At 36.5% G+C, this 27,829-nt stretch overlaps 1 protein-coding gene across 2 annotated transcripts in view; it reads right to left on the minus strand.

Moving 5' to 3' along the window:
* Positions 1-1,843: 1,843 nt before the first annotated feature.
* Positions 1,844-27,829, minus strand: part of SESN1 (sestrin 1) — an 89,826-nt gene continuing 63,840 nt past the window's right edge. The window contains exons 1-10 of one of the 2 annotated variants that reach the window (XM_087817543.1): positions 22,908-23,054; positions 15,774-15,839; positions 14,818-15,018; positions 14,020-14,202; positions 11,717-11,959; positions 8,523-8,670; positions 7,312-7,424; positions 5,083-5,273; positions 3,641-3,785; positions 1,844-3,011 (exon numbers count right to left, since the gene is read on the minus strand). In XM_087817543.1, coding sequence (XP_087673669.1) covers positions 2,925-3,011; positions 3,641-3,785; positions 5,083-5,273; positions 7,312-7,424; positions 8,523-8,670; positions 11,717-11,959; positions 14,020-14,202; positions 14,818-15,018; positions 15,774-15,839; positions 22,908-23,009 — 1,479 coding nt within the window. In that variant the 5' untranslated portion in view covers positions 23,010-23,054 and the 3' untranslated portion in view covers positions 1,844-2,924. Of the gene's footprint in view, positions 3,012-3,640; positions 3,786-5,082; positions 5,274-7,311; positions 7,425-8,522; positions 8,671-11,716; positions 11,960-14,019; positions 14,203-14,817; positions 15,019-15,773; positions 15,840-22,907; positions 23,055-27,829 lie in introns of those variants that run through there. The other variant, XM_016217503.2, reaches the window with a different exon arrangement.

Below are 27,829 nucleotides of genomic sequence, written 5' to 3' on the forward strand. Positions count from 1 at the left end.
GCATCACAGACTGGACAGGCTCTCAAAGCCTATCAAGAAAAACCTAAATTTCCAGGAACAAACACATTTTCCAAGGGCTCCTCCCTGATATAGGGCTCAGCAGAATTACTGGGACACTCACCTTATTACAGTCTGTAATTTGTAAGTAAATGATAATAGATTCATTCCGATAGTTGACATCATTTTAAACACTTTGCTGACTGGTCATGAGCATACAGACACGTTTCTGTGTCTGAATGTTGCTGACCAGTCATGAGATAATTCTTGTCTGCATTTACATTAATCTAAGTAATTTTAAACACCTTGCTTATGATAGTCACTAGTCACACATACGGTAATAAAACTTTCAGAGTATTTAACGATAAAAAAAATATGCTTGGAAAACATGCTTATCCAACAAGTTTTATTTATCTACATATCTACCAATGGTGTGTTATCAAAATTAATTTGAAATAGCTCAACCATTAGAATAAGAATCTTTTAGCTTTTAAATGAAGTTTAAAATATCACCAGTTTACATCATATAAACTTAAATAATTGTAAATACAGAGGTGTTTGGAATTTAATCTTTCTTCTAGTGAGAAATACTTAAGTTTGGCATAAAAAAGTTCCCCAAACTTTCCCCCAAATACTTCAGATTTAAAAACTGAAATCCTGCAAAACACCTCAGCTTTAAAAAATGAAATCCTGGAAATGTCAACCAGAAATGTTTTCATGATTATTTAAGAAAAAAATTTCCTCTTGTGGGTTGAGGGTGTTGATAGCCCATAGACTATTCTATTTCACTATCCCTAATTATTTTGGAAACTATTAGTTTCAAAGATTACGGTAACATTAGAAATCCAGTGTGTTTAGTTTTGAGAAAACATTCTGAGTAACAGGAAGCACCTGTTAAATGGGCGGCATTGGAACATCAACTTTGCATCACATACACTCCCTTATTAGTTAGTATAAGCACACGTTTTTACTCATTAAATTTTTCATTCTGACTTGTGATTTCTAAGTGATTATAAACTTCAGTGGACTAAGATGATGCATTCATTGGATCTTGTTTCGTGATCACAGTCTCTCTTACAAGTTTTGTATTTTCAAGACAAAGCAGCAGAAGAATAAGTAAAACTTGAACTGTATCCAGCGCAGGCTTACTTGTTGGGTTTACCTGCACTGCTACGTGATCAGCAGCTGACAGAAGAGGGCAAAGGCATGGTGCAAATTCAGCGGGTAGGACCATGTGTATATTACTGTAAGCTAACTAGAAACGAACTTATACATTTCTTTAAATATACAATATATTGAATATAAATATATCAATTTCTAGTCAGTTAGTGCCTCCCCACTCCTACCCCCACCCCCACCCACACATTATAAATTTGTGGGCAATAGACTGAACTCAATAAATGTTTTAATGAGTAACAGAGTTATTACATTTGATTAAATGTATTAAATGTATTAAATGTATTAAATGTATTAAAAGTTATTAAATTTGATTAAATTTAGAGCTATTTCTAGTTGTCATTTTTTGCTATATAGTCACTCCCTAATAAGTCCTTGTTTCTAATAATTTTTAGTAATTCTATTTGAACTCTAAAACATCCCAGTTCAAAAGGGAGAAGGCATGGGGGCCATGTTAGCCACTTCCAAGATAAAAAGTCTTACCTAAGATTCTGAAGGACCACTTTTCTCTGTATCCTTCAAAATTAATGAGTTTTCCATTTAATAGCAGTCTCTCATCTGATATAGCATTATTTAAGTGTGAATCTACATGGCTAATGAAAGTAAATATAAACTTAGAATTGTTACTGATTGTGAAGTCATGACGTGAGATTGAGACAACAAACTAAAATTGGAGAAAAGTTATTCTTTATTGAAAAATACCAATAATACTGACAGACTTCAAAAGCAATTCAGGCTTCCAGAATACAAAGTACTCAATACATTTTTTCAAACCTGTTTGCATTTCAAATGAAGTTAGCATTTTTGTAAATCATATTTTGACTAAAATATTTTCCAGCTTTATTATTTAAGGAGTGTACAACCTTTAAAGTGGGGTCCATGAGGCAGGTGGGAACAGAACGCACCTGGGACTGTGCAGGAGTCTACAGCAACATTTCACACAACTTACGCGCTGAAAACAAAAATGCTGCACAGGATAGCTGCCCTCCAGTGTCAGAGAATCTTGGGAAACAGCATATCAAGAGATAGCCAGCTTTTCTTGTAATTTATACATTTTCATTTAAGATTGCTTTTTGAAGAAAATCTTTAAGAATGACACTGTAAAATTCAATGTCATCCAATAACTCTGAATTTAAAAAACAATAATGAAAGAATTGAACTGTTACCATCAAAACGGTCTTTGCTGAGCTATGAGTAATCTATGCTTTTTTAGATGCAACAAAATTAACACATATGCAAATTTAATTTGAAAACCACACAAATTATGTCTGTAGGCTCAGATAGTAGCAGTGTTCACTTTTATTACTAATAGCTTAACTGGAACAGCCACTCTATTCATTCCACCAGCAGGAATAGCAGCACCAAGGTCTAAAATTCTTTATGTAAAAAAGCTTATGTAACTATCCAAGTCCCATTCCTTGCACACTCCAATTCTTGTTATTTAACATAAAAGCAACAGGATTTGGAGTTACTATTTGCTGTAATAAAACAGTTATACAGTATCTTGTACTTCAAAAAGCAAAATACTGTGAATGGCAACCCTTCTTCACAGCTCTACAAACCTGAAGCTGCCAAGCATTCACTGCTTGTGCCAACAGTGGTATTTCCACAGTAAAATAGCAGAAACTAAAGGAATCATGGCACAATATATTTCTGAATTCTTTTATCTACCATTGGTCCTGGGGCTGAGAACCTCCCCCTCGTAGACTAGATCTGCTGATTATTCCATTGTCTTTAGTGGAGGAAAGGCATCAGGTCATATAGCGGGTGATGGCTCTCAGAGCGTAAAGGAGTTCTGCTTGCATCCTAGCTTCTATAAGAAGCAGATTAACATGAACCTGCATATAAAACACAACATCATTTAAGGTAGGGTTATAATCATTCACAATCACTTTTTCAGTGCATCTAATAAACAAACACCGAAAATCAAGTACATTTTCTGTGTGCCAGTGAATAACTTAGAAGTCTTGGGCTTATTGAATACCAATTTCTCAAAGGAAAAGCTATCTGATGTTCTTTTTGGATAGATGTTTTGTGCTTATATTTATGCCTGATCACATCTCTCCTTGGAGGTTTGTTGTATTTCAGAAAATCTAGACAGTGCTTTATTAGAATACCAGTTTCCCCTGCCAAATCATCATTCAATAATTTCTATACAGATGAATCAAAGACCAGACCAGATACTTCTATCTAAACATTTTTTTAAAAAGCTCTTGTAAAACAGTCTTCTCCTAAGTGGTGAGAGCCATGTCAACATTTAAAGAAGAGCCAGGCCACCTGTCTTCCCTGTCTTTATTCTTTTACTCTAGCACCATGAGGTTCTCTCCCAAAGGGTATCTGAGGCGGCTGTGCTGCAATGTTCTCTGGGTTGGCAGAGGTGATGGGAAGGTTTGAGATGCTTTAGATTAGGTGAAGGATACGAATCCCTGCTAAGTTACAGAGTAAACAAGCCACAACAGGTGCATACCTTCTCAGAGTGCTTGAACTGCCTCCAGAAGCTATCGTACATTCTTTTGGTAACCTTTTCAGGAGTGCAAACAATAGTTTTGATATAAACTTTAAAGCTACGATCCAATAGCTGGTTAATTTCACCATAGTCATAGTCATCATATCTATTAAAAGACAAAGTAAAAATTATATTTTCAATGTATGAGCTGTTTTCTTCTCACAAAAAGTACAGACACCACTAGGAAATGCTATATCTTTTCCACTCTGTGTAGGCAGCTGTCCCCCAATAACAACTTTACCATGGTTAAATGGAGGTGATTACTGAGTAAAAGGGACAAGAGTCAGAAGTTAGGGAGATGAACAGGAAATCTGCCCATGCCCACAACAGTTTGGATTTACTGCCATGAACAAGCAACCACACTGAGGCACAGATTCTAGAAGCAGAGTTTATGACTATTGCTGAGAATAAGAAATTAATCAGACAGTAGTGTCTATTAGTGGTACTACTACATGAGCTAGAACTTGTAATCTACCCGTGTAAATAAAAATAATTAGAATTCTTTTTCTCATGTTTCGCAAAGTTTCTGGGGTCATATGAGTAAAAAAAAAGGGGGGGGGAGTTTCCCAGAGAAAAAGATGGTCTACAGATGGTCTTCAGAGTATCTACTATACTTGGGAGACACTGTTCTGCTTTAAGTGAAAATGGCCAGAGGCACCAGTGTCTGCTCCACTCTACTGCGTGATGATTTCTAGAAACCAAGGACTGAAATCCCCTATGTGGTTTTCAGTGGAAAAGGGAGTAGTTCTTGCAAAGCTGGTCCTAACCATTCAGGAGGCTAAAGTCAATATCCTGGCCACTGATAGATAGCAAGAGAAAGCCTGACTTTATAGCTAAAATAATCAGAAAGCACCGTGGCATGGAGTTTGTGTGCATGTGTTAGAAAGTGGTATATATTGGCTGCACTTCCTATATAACATAATTATGTGGCTGAATACCTAACAGTCAGGACATGAAAGTTCTGCACTTTGATGAAGTATCATGGGAGTATGGAGTAGCTTCAGAAGGAGTTACAGCCAGAGGGGTACTATACAGGTACTAAGTTCCAGGAAGGTAGACATATACATGTGTTAGGGAACAGATGATACAAAGAGAAAAGATACCAAAGATGTTCAGTGACAAACTTTCCCTCTTCTCCTCTATGTTCTAGGACCAACTGGCTTGCCTCTCTCCCCGCTTCCCTGAAGCATCTTGTCAATGTTCCTAACTCTCCCTCCCGCCTAATCAGGAAAGAGGAAACAAACCAAGCTGTAATAAATTGGTTCTCTGAAGCATAAGCATAAAAATAAGCTACTGGAGAGGGAGGGGATCATTTTGAGTCTGTGTATGTATGTGTTCCAAGTACCTGAATAATTTAGTCCAATGGAAAATACCTCTTTATAAACATAAGAAAACAGACTAACCTTATTCCAAACATGCAGTGAATATAGTTCCAAATAGCCCGTCTGAGCATTGAGGTATCAACATCTTTGTGCATTGCCATTGTATTATAAGTAAGATTGTAAGCAATGTGAAATTTTTCATCAATCAACTGTCCCACATCTGGATAAAGGCGATTTACCAAAGAATAACCATGGTCTTCCCAGCAATAGTCCTAAATACAGAGAATAGAATAAATGTGAATAATTAAAACGGGGCCAAGTATAGTTCTACTCGTACTGTTCTGCAGTGTGATTACTGTCAGCTGGAATCCACTGCCGTTCTAGTACATCCCTAGCTCCCAGCTTCACTTGCACTCCAGTCTGATGTTTTTAATTTCTATACTACAACATACAAAAGGTTATGTTTTATAACTCAGTGAGTTTAAAAAACAATGGACTCTCATCCCCTTACGCATAGCCAATGTTTTCAGCTTTCTCTCTCTTAGTCTCCTTACTCAGCATCCAGAGGTGACCAACTTGGAGCCCTCTCTCCTTTTCTTTCTTTTTTAAAAAGATGTATCTTTACTGATTTCAGAGAGAGGAAGGGAGAGGGAGAGAGAAACATCAATGATGAGAGTCATTGATTGGCTCCCTCCTGCATGCCCCCCACTGGGAACCGAACCCACAACCTGGGCGTGTGTCCTGACTGGGAATCAAACAGCAATCTCCTGGATCCTAGGTCGATGCTCAACTGCTGAGCCACACCGGGCAAGGCCAAACCTGACCAATTTTAAACTAATTTCCCACTTGTCAGAAGTAGGAACCCCTTGCTTAAAGCTCTCTGCAGCCCAGCCAGTTTCTTTGATTTCCTCCCTCACTACATCCCTTAATCTAAGCTCAATTATTGCTCAATTACTGTCCTCTGCTTATAATGCCCCTGCCTTTGGACCATTCAACTATCTAAATTCCTAATCTCCCTCCACAAAATTTCCAGCCCTCATGATTTCTTCAATTCTAATCTATTTCATGACACAATTTCACTATCAAGTAGAAATATTCCATAACTCTTCCTTGTGTCTCTTTTTGTTCCCTTAAATAATCTTTGTTCCTTGAACAAAGAAATGAAATCTTACAGTTCTCAATTATTTTCATAATCTTGGTAAAACAGTTATTAACACAGGCTCCTTATAATAACTGGAAAAGTTGGGAATATCAACTCACCTGAATTTAAGTATTTATACAGATTATTTTAAAATACCTTTAAACTACAGTATATTCTACTGCATGGACTGGAAGCAGTCTTACAAAACTAGAGCACAGAATAGATAAATATTTGGTAACTAACTGATCCTTGTCAACTTTTATTCTGGTACAAGGGTATAAGGCTACTGTTGCTTCTGAGATATGCTTGCAAAGCACTTAAAACAGTGCTTCCTGCAAAACAAAAACAGAGAAGGAGCCTCGTATCCTGGAGGACCACCAGGTCCCTAAGTTTCCATGGACTCAATATATACATAAGTGTACTGGGGAAATTTACTATGTATTTCAAAGTTAATGATTTGGGAGCTAAAGTAAGTGGGCCTACCAACAATAATTATGTTCCCTACATCACTAACTTTATTCACTCTGAGAGATAGGTGTTAAGTAATTTTGAAATAATATTTACTTATGTGAATCCTCTCAAGGGTTTAAATTTAAAACCCTCAAAAATTCTTATTGCTTCAAACAACACTCAGTTCATATTTTAAAGGGAACTGGGATACTTTAATTGTCATGCTTTATTTTTTGTGGTATCTGTATTTAAACACATCTTTCACCTCTGATTTTCTCACCCCTTTCAGTCCACCTACACATAATGCTTGATATACTGAAGACATTTTTCATCACTCAGGCCTGGTGCATATCAGGGCACAAATCACCACATCATTTTAAAAACATTGGGGCTCAGAAGGAGGGGGGGAAAAATCAATGCTATACATGCTAGCTACGTTCAAATACAACTATTATTTATTGTTTAGCTATATTAGAACTTTAAGTGAGTTTTTAATGCATCATCCGGGAACCTAACTACCACTGTAATTTTGTTTTGGGTGAATGTGTTGTAAGTTCTGAGCAAATGATTTACAAGCTTTAGCAATACAATAAATATACCTAAGGGAACTGCCTATACATAGGAAAGTTGCTTTTTTCTGCAACATTTCCTAGATCTCAAATCCATGTGGCTTTTAAGTCAAATTGAGTTATTTCAAAATAAACATGTTGCGATTTTACCTGGACTCGAAATGTTGGAACGTGCATCCCATGTCTAGAGAAATCCTTATAGCCGTAACTAGTATCCTCAAAGTGACGAGATATGTCTCTTGCTGGTGTAACTTCTTCATCATCTGAAATAATTAAAAAAGCTACTGGAAACTTTTCAAATACAGGATGCTAGTTAAAATTCATTTTACCAGTAACAAGTAAAAATAGGATAATCCTTTCTTTGACCCTAACCAGTATCAACTAAAATAGTCTTAAAACTGTAAAGAGAAATAGCTTACTTACAAGTGAATGGAGCATAATAAAAGTAGATTATTTATTACAAAAAAATAGTCATGGTTGAATTTTTTATGCTTTTCATCCACACTCATTTTTCCTCTGTCTCCACTCCAGTTTATAGATATTAGGTTCTACTTAAAAGTATGTGCTCAAAGTATGAACACCACTTTGGATAATCTTTATGGTGGTAACAAATCAGCTATGCTCTAAGCTTTGGCACTTGAACTATTTTTTTTTAATATTAATGTCCTACAATATATATTATTATTTCTTTAACAGCTCAAAGGTTTCAGGATGGTGAATGGGGGGGGGGGGTGGGGTGTGTGTGTGTGTGTGTGTGTGTGTGTGTGTGTGTGTGTGTGTGAGAGAGAGAGAGAGAGAGAGAGAGAGAGAGAGAGAGAGAGAGAGAGAGAGAGAGAGAGAGAGAGAGAGAGAGATCATTTTTACAATGTTTCCTGTACTGTTCTAAACCTTTCTGAACTATCTTTAGGAGTTGATGAAATTACAGTTTCAAGTAAATAGAAATGGAAAAACAAGCTAACATCCAACCTCCATCTAAGGATACTTCCTCATTGTATTGCACTTCACAGATGTGGTTTTTTTGCAAATTGAGGGCAAGGCCTTCCACCTGCAAAACTATTGTGATTCACGTTATTGTGGTACTTGCTTTATTGTGGTGATCTGGAACTGAACCCACAGTACTTCTGAGGTACAAATGAGATGTTTTCAAATGTCCTTCCCTCCTAGTCTAGAGCTATTTTCACTACAACTTCCTTTTCTAAGTTGCCTGCTTTATAAGTAGGAATACCTATGCAATAGCCTTTCTAAAAGAAAAAGACATATTTGGATAGATGTTTAACAATTTTTAAATTCTCTAAATAAAAAAAGTGGGCTCTTTTTTGTAAGCTTTAGAAGTTTTATCAGTATGTAACAGCTGCTTTTACCTGAAGAGAAGACAAACATGCTCTCTCTTTTTTCTATTTCAAAACGTGAAGCCATCTCTTCCTGACTCGCCTCCTCTTCATCTCGACATTCCTGTAACTGCCTCATCTTTTCCATGAGGGCTTCGACCTCAAAGAAGGAATCACTTACCTGAAGAGACAATACAGCGAATGTTACATCAGTCAGAGGATGAAATTTCTGAATTTTCTTTTAAGGCTATCTCATAAGAATTTGAATTTTAACCGAATATAGGAAAAATAAATATTGTAATTTTAACATACATGAATGAATCAAAAACTGGTTTTGGCCTATTACAGAGATATGCAGATTTTAAAATATAAGAGTAAAATTATTTTAAGAATACATTCTAATGTTTTTACCTTAGAAAATTAGTAATGTCATTATCATTAATGCTAAGTTTTAAAAATTAAAATTTAATATTACTCGTCAATCGAAAACAGAACTGAGTATTTAAAAGTTAATTTCTACTTGCTCAATCAGTTTAAACAAGATACACAAAGTATAAGTGGTTTTGCATCAACTATGTACATTAGGCATATTAACATATGTTTATCATCTTTAAATTATAGCAATCAGCTCTATCTTTCCAATTTACCAATTAAGAATGAAACATGTCCTTATAGGGCTGGAGTTGTCCTCCTGACCTATGCAAATAGGGCTGGCAGCTGTCACTTGCTAGGATGACTAGAGCAGTGACACATTTGTAGTGACAGGTCTGACACAAGAAGACTGGCCAAATGGTCTGGAACTAGCCAAACAATTTATACTCCTCTACCCTGCTACATCCTTACTATTAAAGTTGGATCAAATCTGTGGAATTCATATTTTATAAAATATAGTAGGAAACCTTAAAATTTCAAATCTGTGTTCAAATACAAAAGCAGTGTTTTCCCTTTATAAATTTATTTTGCTAGGAATGTTGTTTCCCCTACTCTTCCAACTCTCTTCCTGGCTTACACTCATTGGTCCTTTAGGTGTCAGGTTACAAGCTTCTCCCAAGTCCCCACCCCCAATCCAGTCACCCTAATTACTCTCAAACAGCACTCTGCTCTTTCAGTAAGAGAGCGAATTAGTTTGTGATTGTTATTGCATGATAATGAGTTAATGCCTGCCTTCTTACAACCAAACCTTTATAAAGGCAGGGGACCTCTCTAATTTATTAGTATATATTCAGAACCTAGCATAGTGCCTGGCAAATAGAAGATATTCAAGAAATATCTGTTGCAGAATGATTGTCAGGATAAGTCTACATTAAGAGAAAAATAGTGTATACTATCTGTACTTCATATTTTCATATGATCCTAACGGATACACCAAAGTGCCCTGGGTCCTGTACTAAGCACTTTCTCTCATAATTTCATGATGGAAAGTGTTTCTATGATGTACTGATGATTCTTCTGATGCATACCTCTTCATAATTATTCCTGAGACCGGGTCAGTAGCCAAACAAAAATTAAGAAGGTGGAAACGGGTTGTGTTGCTTAAGAGAGAGACCTAAGTTTGTGTGCGTGTGTGTGTGTGTGTGTGTGTGTGTGTGTTTAAATCAAGTTGTCGACTCACATTATCCCTCATTGTGTTAATTTATCTATTTTATCCATTTTCCTCTAAAATAAACTGTCCAAAATTTAAGTATTCTTCGGTGAGCCAATTCTTGATAGAAATAAGAGGGAAAGGAAACCGTGGGGGTTTTTTGTTTTGTTTTGTTTTTTGCTCCTTGAACAATCTGTTGAAGTTGTTAGTAGTGTAAAAAAAAGTTAAGGCATTTCATTTTAACGTTAAAATGCTGCTATTGTATGAGGAACTACTTTTGTTTTGTTTTTTACCATTTGTATCTGAAGAACTAAGCCAGATATCTGATATGTACCTGAAGAATAAGCTGTATCAGATTATAGTCAATTCCCATCAGGGCGGGCTATAAACTTTCTAAAAGCAGCCAACTCAACACCTGAAAATAGGGAGAGTATCCACTAGAGAAAAATTTTCTATTATTTCACTATTATTTAGTAGAAGGATCACTAAAAACAATAAAGTACTATTTCTTTAGCCTTGTACGGTATCAAAAGTGGAGAAGGACAATACTACAATTCCCAGCATCCTAGCAACTGATATACTCTCCCTTAGACCAGCTCATAACCTCTAAGCATTGACGAATAATCAGTGGCCACATGCAGACCTAGACGTGACCCCAACTAGCTCCAAAGAGGATGAAGATGAGGGTCTTGGGCCTTGTCAGCAAAGCATGTCAACCAACCTGGGGAACATGGCTTTCCTTCATGTGCTCATCTCACTGTGTGTTAGCACCTGATAAATACCAAGTGCTGTACTAGGCCTTTTACCTCTTCAGAGACATTTCATTTAAACCTCCCATGAAGAACAGAAGCCCAGAGAAGTTAGATAACTTGCCACAATCAAATATATAAGTTAAAGGCAATTTAACCTGTCGAAATCTGTTTCAAAGGAATAATACAACTGAGAAAATCCATGCACAGTATTTAGAAGGCTGTGATGCTGTTTCTCTGATTTCTCTTTGGAAGCATAAAATAAACCCCTGAACTTTCGCTATAGCAAAAGAATGCAGAGGAAATTTTCACTCATTGTATACAGGAATTAAAATTTGCTTATAGAAAATTCATCTCATTCTGTTTCAAAGGAATAACAACTGAGAAAATATAAAAGTCAGAGAAAAGTAGAGGTGAACGTATTTTAATAAAATTACATTTCTTTAATATTTACTTGTATAAAATTAAACATAAAAAAGAATTTTAAAAGGAGAAATTTACAGATCAAGGATAATTAAATCTTCTAAAAGATAAACAATTAAGAAGCCAGCCTGTTTCTCTTGTGCAGAAGGGAAGAAAAGGCTGTGATCAGCATTAGGAAGTCATCATCACCACGTAGCACTATCCTCAGCCTCCCCTCCTCTCACTGCAATAGCCATTCAGTGCTAGCTGGCTCTGATGAGCACATGCTGGTGGCTCCTAATCCAAATATTATTATTATCCTAGAGGATCTTATAATTTTGTATATCCCTTAGTACTAAATTGGTGCTGGGCATTTGGGGACAGTCAATAAATACTTGCTGAATGAACAGATATAGGCGCCAAATGAAAAAATAAGACAACAGCAATTATTGTGATTAGTCTTATGACAATCCTGTAACAAATGAGTTACTTACCGAAACATTTCCTGCTGAGTTGACCTGATTCTCTTCCACACTGTGATTGCCATTTGTAATGTCACAGATGCAGTAGTTACTAACAGAAGGAGGTCTGAATGTGTGGCCACCATCACAATGAATTTCTGGAGTGATTCCACAGCCAAATGTGAACGAGGCAAGAGAGTGATAGTGTGTGAGTAGAACTACTGCATGTACCAGTTCTGCAAGGGACCAGCTGTGCTCTTCAGCTTTTAAAAGTTGCTTAGGGGAGAAAAAAGAGAATATATTTTTATATTGGGGTATGGTGTTGGTGAAAGTATATAGTTCATCTTGGTATTTAATCTATTGAAAACAGAATTAGTCATTATACAAAGTGTGAAACTGCAATTTGAGACATGTAGAACCCAGAATTTGCTAATTTTTATGAACATGTATTCACCAATAGAGCTTAACATAATCTGATAATGACATATTCATTATCATTTTGATTTTCTAAGATCTTGATTTAAAAATAGAATGCATTTTGCAGTCAAAGCATATTAAAAGCAGCTGCCATTATTTTATAAACTAAATTATGAATAGATTAACTATGTTGTTCCAACTTTCAAACCAAATATAATTTGTGTTCAAAGTGGGACCTACTGTATAAAATATGCCTGTTTATTTTTGTTTTAAATTATTATCAGGCCTCCTCAAGGAATTTTTAAGATAGTTTCAACTTGACTCTGAATATTCCTAACTTAAATCATATTTTGAAAATTATGACCAAGGTAAAGTCTACAATTCTTCAAAGTCTTACACCTGTGTCCCTTCTGCTTCATTATCTATTTTATAATCTTGCATAATTTTTCACTACTAGACAATATAATAAACATTGTATTAATCATATTCAAATTTTGTATCTTCTTGATGTCTCAACTATGTAACAGTAATTAAAATGTTCTATAAAACAGGTAAGACCAAAAAGATGTATTTTCAAGAATTTCTATTGCATGGTAGATACTTTTAGAGAATGCCAATCTACTTTTATTCTATTACCTTTATTAATAAATAGAACTAGAAGGAATTAGTTTAAGATGGTAGTTTTAAAAGATATAGAACAAGATGTCACTTCAGAGCTATCAGAATGGCTAAAATCTAAAACACTGATAACACCAAATGCAGACAAGGATGAAGAGCAACAAGAATGCTCATTAACTGCTGGTGGGAATGCAAACTGCTCCAGCCACTGTGGAAGACAGTTTACTGTAAAGCTAAACATAGGCTTACCATACAGTCCAGCAATCACACTCCTAGTTATTTACCCAATTGAGTTTAAAACTTATGTCCAACAAAAAACCTGCACATGAATGTCTGTAACAGCTTTATTCATAATTGCCCCAAACTGGAAGTAACCAAGATGTCCTTCCATAGGTGAATGGATAAACAAATGGTGATACATCCATACATTGAACCGTTTTTCAGCAAAAATAAACAAGTGCTCTAGCCAGTGTGGTTCAGTTGGTTGAGCTCTGTCCCATGCACCAAGAGGTCGCTGGTACGATTCCCAGTCAGGGCACATGCCCAGGTTGTGGGCTCGATCACCAGTAGGGGGTGTGCAAGAGGCAGCCAATCATTGATGTTTCTCCCTCTCTCTAATCAATAAAAACATATTCTTTAAAAATAATAAATAAATGAGCTATCGTGCCATTTAAAGGCATGTAGGAATCTTAAATACATACTGATAAGTTAAAGAAGCTAGTCTGAAAAGGGCTACATACAGTACTGTACAATTCCAACTGTATGACATTCTGGAAAAGGCAAAACTATAGAGACAGTAAAAAAATTAGGGAGAAAGGGATAGAAATGAACAGAGGATTTTTAGAGCAGTGAAACTGTTCTGTATGATACTGTAATGGTGTATACATGACCATACGCATTTGTCAAAACCCATAAAACTATACAACTCAATGAACTGTAATGTAAACTATAGATTTTAGTTAATAGCAATATATCAATGTTGATTCATCAATCACAGAAAATGCACCATACTAATAATACTGGATGTTAATAATAGAAGAACTTATGTGTCTGGGGGGCTGAGGGGGTAGAATATGGAAACACTGACATTTATCTATAAACCTTAAACTGCTCTCAAAATAGTCTATTAAAAAAATTTATTTGGTGGTAAACACACAATACAATATACAGATGATGTATTATAGAATTGTATACCTGAAACCTGTATAATTTTATTAACCAATGTCACCCCAATTAATTCAATAAAAAAATAAAAATTAATTTTTTTAATGACCCCCTAGATACATTACTTTACTACTTACCTCAATGTGTTCTTTGGTAATAAGCCAAGGTCTATGGGCTAACAATTTGTTAAGTTCTCCTAAATTTTGTAGTTTTTGAGGAGCATTCTCTAAGCCATTAAGCCACTTGGGGTCCCCACCAACATGAAGGAAATCATTTACATGGAGGTTTACTAAGTAAGAGCACTGATGTCTTGCTGCAGCCTTAACAGAAAACAAAAAGATTTTTGTAACAATAATAAAATCTTGAACTATACATCCTGTTTTTCTTTACAATGTTCAAAACAGTTAAGTTTTTGACTAGTATGTTTCAAATTTTCCTGAACTACAGAAATGAAGTTTTCACATAAACAGTTTACAAATTCATACACCAGCACCACAGAAAGCACTTCAGAAATATTCCAAGAACAAAATATCTGATAAAAGTATTTGAACATCAGAAACTTTTATTATATACCAATTTTCAGAAACTCAGATTAAGAAGAAACTTTACTTAGTGCCAACCATAAAATAATGGAATACACATCACACAGGAGTAGCACCACTTATGTCAATGTGAACTATTTATAATAGTAAAACAGGTATTGTGTTCTACTTTATATTCTTATTTATTATTATTCTCAAAAGTAAATACATGTTTCTTTTTCTGTTACACTTGAGGGTATACTTATTTAGAAAGAGGAAAAACAGATACTACCTAACAGGAATCCACTTAGAAGTCACAGTATAAGTATTTATCCCTGTGTTTAAAGCATTAACCATCTCTTAAAAAGATTAATAAAGCAGGCAGGCAGAATTTTTCACTAAATGTTCACAAACCATTATTCCAATGTAGTGCCGGTAATGCAGGGGCAATGGCCCATCCATTTGCAGTAGATAGTGTTGAGTTTTTAAGAAACTTTCTAAATACTGTGGGTGAAAAACCATCACTAATGTAATGTTATCCAAACGACCCAAAGCAGCAAAAGAATCTGCAAATAAAGCGTGCATTTGTGCGTCTTCACTCCCCACCTGAAGAATCTGTATAAAAGAGAGGAAAACCATGGTTACATAAACTGTAAATCAGTGTTAAAGAAAATATGCATGCACTGCATTTTAAGGGTCATCTAGAAGCAGATTAAATTTGGCTTAAGGGAAGAGACAGGTTATAATCCTACAAATTTAACTCAACCAAGAATAAAGTCACATATCGTGTAGATGGGAATAAATGACAAAGTCTGAACATCAAAGGCCACCTAGATAGCCTACTTGCTGACCTGGCGGAATCCAGAAGAAGAAGCAGGTTTAGATGACCAAACTTGCAGAGCTTGCAAACAGATACTAAAGCCTTTCCTTATAACAATGCTTACTCCCACTCAATTTAAGGAGAACCAAAACTGACTAACAGCAAACAATCTGTAAACAAAGCATAGGAGTATTTACATACTTACAATTAAATACTCAATTGAGCACTGATGCCAACCTGTGGAGATGGTCAATACCAAGTAACTCAGCTAAGGGCACAACTAAATAACATCTAATTAGATGGGTATCATTGGTCAAAACAAGTCTTACCTTTCCTTGATTAAATATGGGTGTTAGAAATACTAGAAATCAACATGACTACAACAGCTTTCTAATCCCACATATTCAATGCCAAAGCATGATGATTAACTGTGATCGACTCTGTGTAAAACATGTTGTTGACTAACACTTGTTCAGATGCCAAGATGCAGATCGTGTAAGTTTTTCCTTAAAAGCACACAGTTCACTATGTACTTTCACAAACAACATACCTCCTTTTCTGGGATAAATCTGCTTGGTCCGTGTCCTAGTGGTCGAGGAATTCTAATTCCAAGTTCCTAGAAAAGAAAATTACACCATCTCAGGCCTCCAGTAGTAAACAACATGAACTGAGGCTACAGGAAGGGGGGGGGGGAGGAACACCAGTTGAACAGAGACAGGCTTGTTTGGGTGGTTTGCTTTCATAGCCATATATACATACCAACTCCTCTGTTCATGTCACATAGCTGACAACAGCTTACGATACGACTCTGACTAAAAACAATGAAACCTGTTCACTTAAACCAGAGTTTTGCATAGAGTACTTGGCAAAATGTCTAGAACAGAAAGTTCAGCACATAGCAGCCAACCCTGTGGATTGTCAGTGATACAAAATAAGACCAATGTGTTTGTACATCCAAAACACAACCAACCAAAATATCAATTCCTGTGCATCTTGTCAGGAAATGAAAAAGCAGTAACCTCTACCTAGATGTCTTAAACTGAAAGAAGTATAATTATTATTACATCTATAATAATAGTTCACAATAAGATTAGAAATATTATGAATAAAAAAGTAGTTATTTAAATCTACAAAAGAGAAAGTACTGCAGGACATGCTTTCTCTGTGGTTGAGTGAAACAATTTTAGAGAAATTAAGTTTGATTGTGAGCCTTAAATTAAGTTTTTTATCTACAGGATGCCATCAACCTTGCTTATATTTTAGAGAAGCTCAGATAATTGAGAAATAAATGGTTTTTTGCTTTTTGACATAGTGAATTTAGAATCCTGTACCTGGAATCTAGAATTCTATACCTTATTGGACAATGCAGTATGGTTAACAAAAAACAAAAATCTACTGTTAAGGCTTCCATTTTCCCCCCAATACAGTGTGCTTACAGAAACAAAATCAAAATAATTCAACATTATTTTTTTTGAGGCTCATCAATCTGGTCTCTAAACAAACAAACAAAAAGTTCTTAGCGTTTTAACAACTAAAGATTAACCCTTGATTAGATACAAATTACATTACATACAAAATTACATACAAATAGCATTTCTATCCTCTCAATACTGCTTTAAAAAATCCCTCATGATATAAACCAGATGCTTTCTTTTTAAAGAAAGAAAAGCAGGGGGTAGGGGGGTGGAGTAAAGAAAGACATGTGGCAGCAATTCAAGAAATCTGGTCCAAGTGAATGAAAACCTTTTGAGCAGAATGGGGTTTTAAAAATTAGGCAGGACAAAATCGAAGAGAAGCTTTATTAGGAGAACTCTAGATTCAGATTCAAAGCAGGCTATACTTGCCAAATGAATCTACACCATATATAATATAATTCAAATAATCTTGTATTGGAGGCCAGTGATTTCTTAACCTGGTTATTCCACACGTATGCATGACAGTAATGTTCTAACAACCATTCACTTCATTAGAGGCACTCAATCCACTGGTCTGACCATGTCTATGTCTTTACTTTAATGTTCTATAATGAATGCAAGAAAAACCACATTCCTGCTATTCAATACATCATCTTGGTATAATTGCAGCCACTTATATAAAATGATGATTCTATTAGCCTTTTAAACTGCTGAATTTCTGACTTAATTACATACAATTCAAACAAAATATATTGGGCACAACTTTAAGGCTAAAATCAATATTTACCCCTTCTTATTTCTTTACAAAGCGCATTTTAAGAAAATATCCATTTCAAGGGTTTATTATTCATTTTATAACAAGAGATTATTCTAGGGACTTTAGTATATAAAAAGGTGACATCAAATGAGGGAGATTCTTCAACAAATGATCTTGGAACAACTGGATAGCTACTCAGAAAAAAATTAAGTTGGAGCCTTAAATCACACTTTACTCCACAATAAGTCAGAGCTAGGTATACAAAAACTCACAAAAATAAAAACCACTGCAGTAGATCAAAGCACACGTGAAATAGAGTGGGAGTAATAATGTCACAAAATCCAAGTCATACAATATAAGACTGATAAATCTGATGACAAAAATACTTTCACATTGGAAAAATAAGTATACAAAGTCACAAGCAAACAGAAAACTGGGGACTACATTTGCAGTTAATATATCAAGGGGCTAAATTTCTTTAATACATAAACACTCTACAAATGAATAAGAAATCCCTGAATAACCTGAGAGAAAAATGAATGAAGAACACAGACAGTTAAAAGGAAATGAAATACAAGTGACTAACAAAATGATACCTCATAATAAAACAACTGTGACTTAACTACACTAAGATATCATTTGTCACCTAAAAGATTGCTTAAAATAAAAACATTTGATAACAGGCTGTGGAGAGGAGGTGGAAAAAATATCATTCATTACTTATACATTTCTGATGGGAATGTTCTGAAGCGTGAGGAAAAAAGATCAAGAAAGATATAAGGAGTACACATTACTACAACTTCCAGGGAGGGCAATTTGCAATAATGAGCAAAATGAAAAAATCAAATACCCTTTGAATCAACAATTCCATCCTAAATATTAGCCTATAGTAATATAGGTTACATATGTGAAATGTTATAGTATATACAAGGATAATCACTGCAACATTGTTCTAACAGTACAAGACAGAAAATAACCTAAGTGCTCACCAACAGACGGTTGTTTCAATACAGTTTAGTATGACCAGAGACAAAAATAGCGATTTTTAACCTTTTTCACCTTATGTCATGCAATACTAAAATTCTGGGGCATACTAAAAAATGTATGTTTTGTGATCTGACAAAAAAAAGGTATAATTTTGACTCATTCACACTGGATAGCTACTGTGCTGGCTGTTGTCATTTTTATATTTGACAATCTAACCTGACCGAAATAGGTATCGCATGTTTTAAAATTACTGCGGCATACCAGTTGAAAATTGCTGGACTAAATAACATGCAGTCTTTACAAAATGAGGTGGTTCCACATGGGTTGGCTTTAAAAGATCTCCTAGATATATAATGTGGAGGCAAAAAACCAAAATGCATAATATGTATAATTATGTTACTCTTTGTAAGGAGAGGGAAAAAAACTTACCAATTCTATTTCTAGAACTTTACAAATACATTAGCAGCATGTAAGTGGTGTATATATAAAGTCTTTAATGAGACCAGATTGATAGACATGGGCCTCAAACAAAGGTTAAATTATATTATTTTGGTTTTGTCTTTATACCAAATGTACAGTTTATATATCTAACTATTATAAAACAAGTCACTATCAGTATTTCAGAAACGGAGTATTTTCCTATAGGTATGGCAAGGGTCTTTCCCAATGGTCCTCTGTAATTTTCAAATCTTTCTAAGTCCATCCCTACAGGTGTAGGGATTTAGAAGTCATATTGGTATCACTGTCTCCCCTCCTCCTTGCCTTCATTGGCAAAGCCTTCCTTCCTATTCCTTTAGAAATACATTATTTTAAAGTGAAAAACTATGTATTTTAAAACAGGATGCTAAGAAAAACCAAATATTTTTGGGAGTGGGTTTTAGATCCATTATGCTAATAACCTTAGTATAAGATCACATTCATTCCTTGTTGAGACCAGTCTAACAAGAAAGATCAATCTATAAAAGAGAACAGAAGAATAGAAAAGGGGACAGAAGAACAGAAAAAACTAAAGAAAGAAAAGGAACTTAAAGGAGTCTCTGACATTCAAGAATATGATTTCACTGTTTTACCTAAGGCTAGTTCTAAAAAAAAGAGAATTTTACCCAGCTCACCCTTGGGCTACTAGGGTCAATTTCCTACTAAGCTGAAGAAGTTGTGAGATGTTTGTGCCATTTAGCAAAAGCAGAAAGGGAAATGGTAAGGGGGGAAGAGAGGAAGTGAAAGAAAGGATGGGGGGAGGAGGAGGAGGAGGAGATGGGCAGGTTTTTAAAAATTAAGACTTTCCCAAACAGAAAGGGTTGATATCAAGATTGATATAATGGGAAATACAGTTACTACTGTTCTAGGCCTCACATCTTCATTCTCCTCTTTTTGTAGGCAGGACTCAAGACATGTCCACTGTTCTCTCTCTCTGTTTCTAGACTAGTACCTGAGGAGGATACAAGAAAATGATATGATCTTTTCTACTTAATTTCATGCCCAAGAGAGACAAAGGGTTGACCTGGGGTGCTACTGATGAGCCATGAGATTGCGTCCCAATTTATTGAACTCCAGATACTGGCGGGGAGCAAATCATTGATTCCATGTAACCTCCCATTGCACACAAATTGAATTCTAACTTCTGGGAAAAGAAAACAAGTGATAATTAACCCCAAAACAGCCAGGAAGTCTAGTTCTAGAGATAGGTTTTTTTTGAGCCTCTTTAAGAGGTTTTGATACCTTAAAAGTCCCTTTATATACTGTTATTATTATACAACAGTATTCTTGGTCTCTAAAAGGTTAAAAGTTTCAATTTTCTGGAAAACTCACTTTTGAAGCACTGCTTTTCCTAGTTACATGACAAATTAGTTACTACCCTATTTTCTAGCAGGTGTTGATCAAAAAAAGGCACCGCAGGTTTTCAACGGGGTAATCATAAGCTAAACTAAGTGCATTTCATAACTTCCTAAAGGTTACTTCAATTATGACTTCATCTGTGTCTGTAAGAAACTGAATTACAGACTTTGATAAAATTTTTGCCAATCCAGATTCTGGGAAGCAAAACTGCCAATAGAAAGTAGCCTTATTGAAAAACAGATGTAGATGCTAATCACAGCATAAATGTCATTGGCTCTTGGTGAAGGTGTGGCTGGAAAAACTAAAAGGAGCTAACAGTCCTCTCCTCAACAATTCTCCTAATCAGCATCTTTGAAAGAGATAGTAACAGCCTCTACCATCACAATATTGCTGCAAATCTCTGACATAGTATCATTACTGTTAGTAAAATACTTTCACAGTATGAAAATTCTTAGCAAATGTTGACAGTACCACAGAAAGACTATGTATATAATGTATCACTATGAAAGTACTGTTCTAATGAGATTTTAAAAATTTGTTAGATACATTTATAATCTATATAAGTGAAAGAATGAACAATTTGCCACAAATGCAAAATGAAAGCATTTGTTGGCTTATAGCTTCTACCTACTTGCAAAACTAGTTAAAAATTAAAAATACTCAGATCATTTCAATCATTATATTTTTCACACTGCACTTGGTACATTTTAAAACTGTATAGATGTTTTAATACTGATAACCACAACATTGATATTAACTGGACTATGTGCTTTTTGAGGCATTTCAACAAGGCAAAAGTATATTGTATAAAAGTGAAAGTTCTCATCCCACTCCCCCTTCTTAAGGAGAATCACTGTCTATAGCTGGGTGCCTTTTGACATTAAAAATTTTAAACAGAAATAAATCTAGAAGTGTTATAAAGAAATATTCCTGTTATAATAAAACATATTAGTGTTTCTTTAAAATTGTCATTAACTCTACTAGGGAATTTAGAAATATGGAAAGTTCAGGTATCTCATTTTCTAGTATCGAGTCTTTTATGAACTATATTCTAGAAAAATAAACATTCACTGACGTCAAAGCACTAGATTTGTAAGGCTGACTTAGGTCCTATGTGTGCCCTATACTTTTAGTCAGGAGTTTCATTCCTGGAAGTGTTTAATATAAAAGCACCATGAAGCTTACTATTTGAAGGAGTTGTGTTATTAGTTCTTCTGTAAAGTAAATCATTTTCCTATAAAGCACTGCTTCCTAATTTATCTTCTCACATGTTGGATGTGTTAAAAACGAAATACAACTATACAAAGATTCCTGGTTTCCTGAACATCATCCCATGGGCACAATCCCTTGGGTAATCAATGTTCAAGCTAAAATGTATCTCTTTATCTTCCAGTTTACATGGCTATATTTAGAGAGTCTAGACTTGGGCAAGAACCAGGATTCTGCAACACAGATATAACCAGAAATAACAGATCTATTCAAGCACAATTATTGGGGTTCACTTCTCAAAATGAGAGAAGATCTGTATGGCCTGCAAACAGAAACTGTAAATGCTATTCGAACACCTTCATGGTGTTTTCTCTTTGGTAGTTTCCAAAGTAAGGTATAAGAGTTCTTATTTTGTTGTGTTTTTTTGTGTATGTTTTTTAGGTTGTTGTATTAACTGTAAAGAAAGAGCATATTATATGTCCATGACTGTTAAAATCTAGAAAAAGTATTTGTTATACAACCTTCAAGAGAAAGTGTCTTTATTTAGGTTTACATGAATATACAAGTATTCTCATAATGAAGATTCCATTTAAAATACTATGAATACTAAAACTGAGTCATTTTGGTAGGCAAAGCTGCAGAGAACTTACTTTGTATTTAGATTTCTTGAACTGAGGCAATACAGCAATCTGATTTCAATTCAAATTTTAATGACTATTTCTCTACTTTGTCCTTGTTACTTTCTAAATCAAAGCCTTTCAAAGGTTCAAATTTTAAAGTTGTATTAGTAACTCTCAAATGGTGCCGTATTTGCAAACACTTAGGAAAAATACAAAATGTTACAATTAGCTCCTTCTGAAGGCCAATTCAGACACAAAAGGGATGGTAATAAACAAGAGTAAACGTTGTGCATAACGTCACGGAGCTGGCAGAACATACCTACTCTAGGCACTATCATCTTTTAACTGACTCAAATGTACTTTTTTTTCCTTTTTCTTTCTCTTTTTAAGTAGGAGGCAAAGGGAGTGAGGGTCACTGAATAATCTGGTTTGACAGGACGCTGAGGGAAAAAGTCCACAGGCTGTTCTACCGTGAGACTGGAGCTTTGTTCGGTTTCTGACTTGTGGAGACTTGCACGGAAGGCAACGTTATTTACGTTTCGGAGGCTTCCATTTAAATGACCGAGACAGCTGTCTCTTCCAGCCCGGCAGCTTTCGCCCGGGGACCACAATGGGAAACGTCTCCCCCGCCCCCGCCAATCACAGGTCGCCCCTTCACCTGGGGGACGCCGGCCACGCCGAGACGCCCCTGCCGCGCAGGGGGCCGGCCAGGGGCGCCCTCCCAGGAAAGCGGTCTCCGAAGCTGTGAGGGGGAACCGGCGCGGGGGTGACACGACCATCCTGCAGCCCAGGCAGCTCGGGAGGGTACCAGCTCGCTCCCGCCCCCGGGCACCCGCCCGCCAGGCCCCTCGCCCAGGTACCTCGTCCTGGCCGCGGCCCCCGCCGCACTGCTTGCAGCCCAGCAGCTCCGAGACGGCCAGTGAGGCCGTGTACGCCTCGTTCGCGGCGGTGGCCAGGCGCATGTCGGCGCGGAGACGCTGGGAGCAGCCCGGACGCTCGGGAGGACGCGAGCGCTGGGAGGACTGCCGGCCCGGCTCGGCTCGGGGCTGCAGCGCCTCGGTCGGCGTCCGCGGCGGGGGCGGCGCAGCCGGGAGGGGGCCGACAAGCGGACCGCACCGCCCAGCCCGGCTGTCACTCCGCCCGCGGCGGCCGCGCGCACCAATTCGGACCCGCGGCGCCCCGGAGCCCCGCCCTCTCAGCGCGGAGGGGCGGGCGTTGGCGGGCGGTTCCGACGCGGACCCGGCGAAAAACAACCTCCAGGGGCCCAGCTGCCTAGGGCAGCTAATGCTCAGGTCCGGAAGGGGCTCGGGCGGGTGGGAGGTGAGCGTGCACTGCGGCGCGAGTCCTGGGGCTTCGGTGAAAGGCCAATGCGCCCGTGCCCGGTACCTGCAGCCGAGAGCCTGCCCTCCGTCCACCCGCTCGGGTCCATTCACCTAGAGCCAGACAGCAACCAACCTCTGGGCTGGCCCTCACCACCAGGAGGAATCAAGTTCGTTTTACATTTTATACACTATTGAAATTTCCCTTCTTCCTTTCCAATGATGCCCAAACAACGCAGAATGGACGGCAGAATGCAGGAGGAACTTCGGAACCATGGCCTGCCTATCTATATCCAATGTAAAATTATTTTTGGTAAGACATATAGAAACTATAAATATCACTCTCCTACACAGATAAGATTTGGTAGCAGATCTCTGAATTTTTTCTTTTCATGTATATTCGAAGGCTTTAAAATGTCTAATGTTCCCTCCTAAGCGCCTTGGGTTCTAAAGAATTTCTCTCTGAAATCTGATGAGGAACTTGAGAGAACACAAATCTCTCAAATCCTGTGTCAACACTATTTCCTTACATGACTCCATTCACTTTTTAAAATAAAATCCTAAATTAGATCTCTTTTTGCATGTTTGCCCTTGTTTTTTTAAAAAGCTTACATGCTCAGGTTTTTAAAAAAGTTGGAACATTCTGACAAGGAAACAAGTGGAGTTAAAAATAAAAAAATCCTCACAGGCACAGAACCAGGACTTATAAATGAAAATAAGTTTCAGTTTTAGGAGTAAGATTACAATGTCTCAGACAACACTGTTACTCTTTTTGCTCAAACTGTCATATTTTAAAAGTAGCAGGTTAAAAAATGGTTACTTTTTATTTATATTCCCAAATCAATAAGATGTTTGTTCTCATAAACTACCTTTATAAATTGCTAAAGCATCCAAAATATTTTTACTGGTCATGAAAAGCAATTTGGGGCTAATAGCATAGAAGAAAAGACTATATAGAGGCTTCCAAGCTCAGAGGGAACTCTGAGCACAGCTACAAAAACAAGTATTATAATCAAATGCCCACTCAGCCACAAACAGGCAAAAATAAACCCAGCAAATCATCCAATTTGCAGCAATATGATGTGCCCTCCATGATAAACTGATCGTACATGAATATCGGAAACACAAATGGATTTGTTGTATAGGGTTGTGAGCTATAAAGCTAGTTAGATAATGAAGTACGTGAAAAATGATGACTGGTTCTAAAGAGCTGGGCTGTGATTTTATTTTCTGGAAGGAGTAAAACAGTGGGGTTAGTTATCTAGTAGGGCATAACCTTGTTTGTGGCATTAAAATTATGTCATTTGCAAAGTGGAGGATGCTTACCTTTCTATTTTTTAATGAGAGGCAAGGGGAAAGCATGCATTTAGCTAACCCAAAAATGGTTTAATATAATTAAATGCAAATTAAAACTTCAAACTGTATACATTTAAGTTGTGTTTGATACTTAAGGTTGCCTCCAAATAAATCTCCAGTTACCAGGAATTCCAACAAATGTATTGACCTGAAAATATCACTGTGCAGATTTCACTTCTATAAATGTTTTGTTCCAAATTGTGGATGAAAAGGGACCACATGCTAACCTGACAAGCTCAGGGAAGGCCTGTGTGGCAGCCTTGCATACTCAGTGACCTAAAGTAACCACAAAGGATGATATGGAATTTAAAAACTTTTAAACTAAAAGCAGTTTATGGCAGTTAGTCATGTCCTAGGCTAAAATCTTCCCTGACAAAAATCAATCTTTACCTTAACTAAGCCTGTCTGTAGTCTTTTCCATCTAGGATAACATTCCCAAACCCCTCAGGGCACAACCAAAGCACCAGGGCAGAGAGTACAAACCCTCTCCTAGCTATTGTTGTTAACTGTTGACTGTTAACTATTCTGTACCCACCTGGGTAAAGATGTATTTGTCTATAATTTTATTTTTCATCCAATCCCAGAAATTTCCCGGCTCTGCTTTCTCCCACCTCCCTAATCTATCACTAATGATTTCATGTAACTCACTTGCATCTTCTCTTTTGAATTGTAATGTATAAAATAAGGTGCAAAGCTGCCATTCTCTGGAGCATTATCTCAATGTGTTGAGATTTTGCTTTCCGGAAATTGTCGACAATTTGGCTCAAATAAACTCACAAAAATTCTTTACAGGTTTGAATGTTTCTTACGTTGACAAAAATCATTCAATAAAAAGTTTGTACTTTCCAAAGATTTCACTTCAAGTAGGCTGGATGTCCTGAAGTTGCTTCTCCTAATGAACCCCCAGTGCTAGGCACATGACAGGCATGCAATAAACATCTGCTGAAAAGATGAACATCCTGAGCACAGAACAGTAGTTGGAAAGAACTATGTTTTTGATATTTACCACAGGTTATCAATGTAGGCCAGTAGCTATTTTATAAAGTCTGCTATTTAAACATTTTATTTCTTCTAAGAAGAATCTGACATCTAATACAAGAAGTAATATTAATTCTGAAATATTTCCTTCCGTCTAAAAATGTTTTGGTAAATTGGCTGTACCAAAGTGAGGTTTCTGCATCTGTCATTAGCAGTAATGGTCTCAACTCTAATTTTCTCAAAAACAAGCTGATACACTGACATAAAAGCAGAGTGGTGTCAAATCACTTAATCTGAGCAGAGAACTATGAAGCATTAAGAGTCCAGACTTGGAGCAGTGGGTCAAGATAGGCTTCCTAAGGAAGAAACATCAGAGTTGAAGCTTAGGGAACTGGAAGAGGCCTTGGTAAGAATTGTGTGTGTGTGTGTGTGAGAGAGAGAGAGAGAGAGAGAGAAAGAGAGAGAGAGACTTGAGACAGAGAGCGAATGAGAGCAGAGAGAGCAGAGAGAGTAGAGACAGTTCTAAGCAACAAAACCAGCATGTACCAAAGGTCCAGAGGCAGGGGAGAGAGTGAGAGTGGTCCATTAGGGAAGCAGAATAAAGGAAATTCATTGGGTCTGCAGCAGAGAGGGTATGGAGAGTAATGGAGTAGTTTAGGTAAAAGATAAAAACAATAAGGGGGACTTGTTAAAGAGTCATTAAGGAAAATACATTTCACTCAAGTGTTTTGTGGAGTTATTCAAATTTTAAAGAGTAGAATGACATCAGATTTGCATTTCAGCTAGGGTTTAGCAAAATATATTGGAAAGGGCAAAACCAGAGGCAGGAAGATGAGTTAGGGAGGGTGTTGAGACAATTCTGGCAAGGCGAGAGGGTGGCCTGAAAACAGTGGGAATTGAAGCAAAGGGTAGGAATGAGGGTGGATTTTGTTTCTCCGACATAGGTTTCTTGAGAAAGGAAATCACGCCTCATTTTTTTGTTTTTGAAATTTAAGAGATAAATCTCAAATTATCTTCCTCTCCTGATCAAATGGCTTTCCCTAGTCATTTGACTTGAAAAAAATTTAGCTAATTCATAAAAAAGAATAGACATATTTTAGTAGAAAGAATACTTACTAATCAGGCCAAAGGCATAATCATGTTTTCATGGACCACATATTAAACCTTAAATTTTCTCATTAACCCAAGGAATTATATTAAAATACTATCTACTTGTAGATCTATTCATTAGAATAGGAATTATATTTAATAACTGATTAGGCCTAACCAGTCTGGCTCAGTGGTTACAGCATCAGTCCTTGGACTGAAGGGTCCCTGGTTCAATTATGGTCAAGGGCATGTACCTTGTTTGCGGCTCGATCCCTGGCCCTGGTCGGGGCGAGTGCATGAGGCAACCAGTTGATGTGTTTCTCTCACATCGATGTTTCTCTCTCCCTCTCCCTTCTACTCTCTCTGAAAAGCAGTTGAAAGAATATCCTCAGGTGAAAATTTAAAAAAAAGAATAATAATTAATTAGAAAACACAAAGGGCAATGGTTTCAGCTATTAAACCAAATAACTTTAAGAGTGGGAGTAGAATTCATTACATTTATGTGGTTTAAGCATTCTTTAAAAATGTCCTATTGTCATTTAATACATTTCATTTAGAACGAATGCTGGTTTATAAAATTACTTCTGCTTACTAACTTTGTCAAGATATTTCTCCTCCAGCTGATATCTTCCTGTTTTTGTGTATGTAGCTTGTCTGCTAAGCACTTTTTTCCTTTTAACATCATGTTTTGGGTACACAGAGATCCTTTTAGCACTGAACTTTAATTTTACATTGTTCTTATCTGTCCTCTACGTTTTTCACTTCTTCAATTTAATTTTTAGAGTTATATGACTTATAAAGGAGCAAGAATGTTGACAAATTTTTGCTCTCTTTCTCTCCTTTAGGGTTCCTTCTTTGATTTATTTATTTTTAATTCAAGAATAACTGACATTACATTACTTTCAGGTATATAACATGATTCAATATTTGTACATATTATAAAATGATCACCACAATAAATGTAGTTAACATCTGTTACCATACATAGTTACAAAATTTTTTTTTCTTGTGGTGAGAACTTTTAAGATTTACTCTCTTAG

The sequence above is a fragment of the Miniopterus natalensis genome, chromosome 5 (assembly GCF_054644295.1).
Source record: "Miniopterus natalensis isolate mMinNat1 chromosome 5, mMinNat1.hap1, whole genome shotgun sequence".
In the NCBI taxonomy this organism is placed as follows: domain Eukaryota; kingdom Metazoa; phylum Chordata; class Mammalia; order Chiroptera; family Miniopteridae; genus Miniopterus; species Miniopterus natalensis.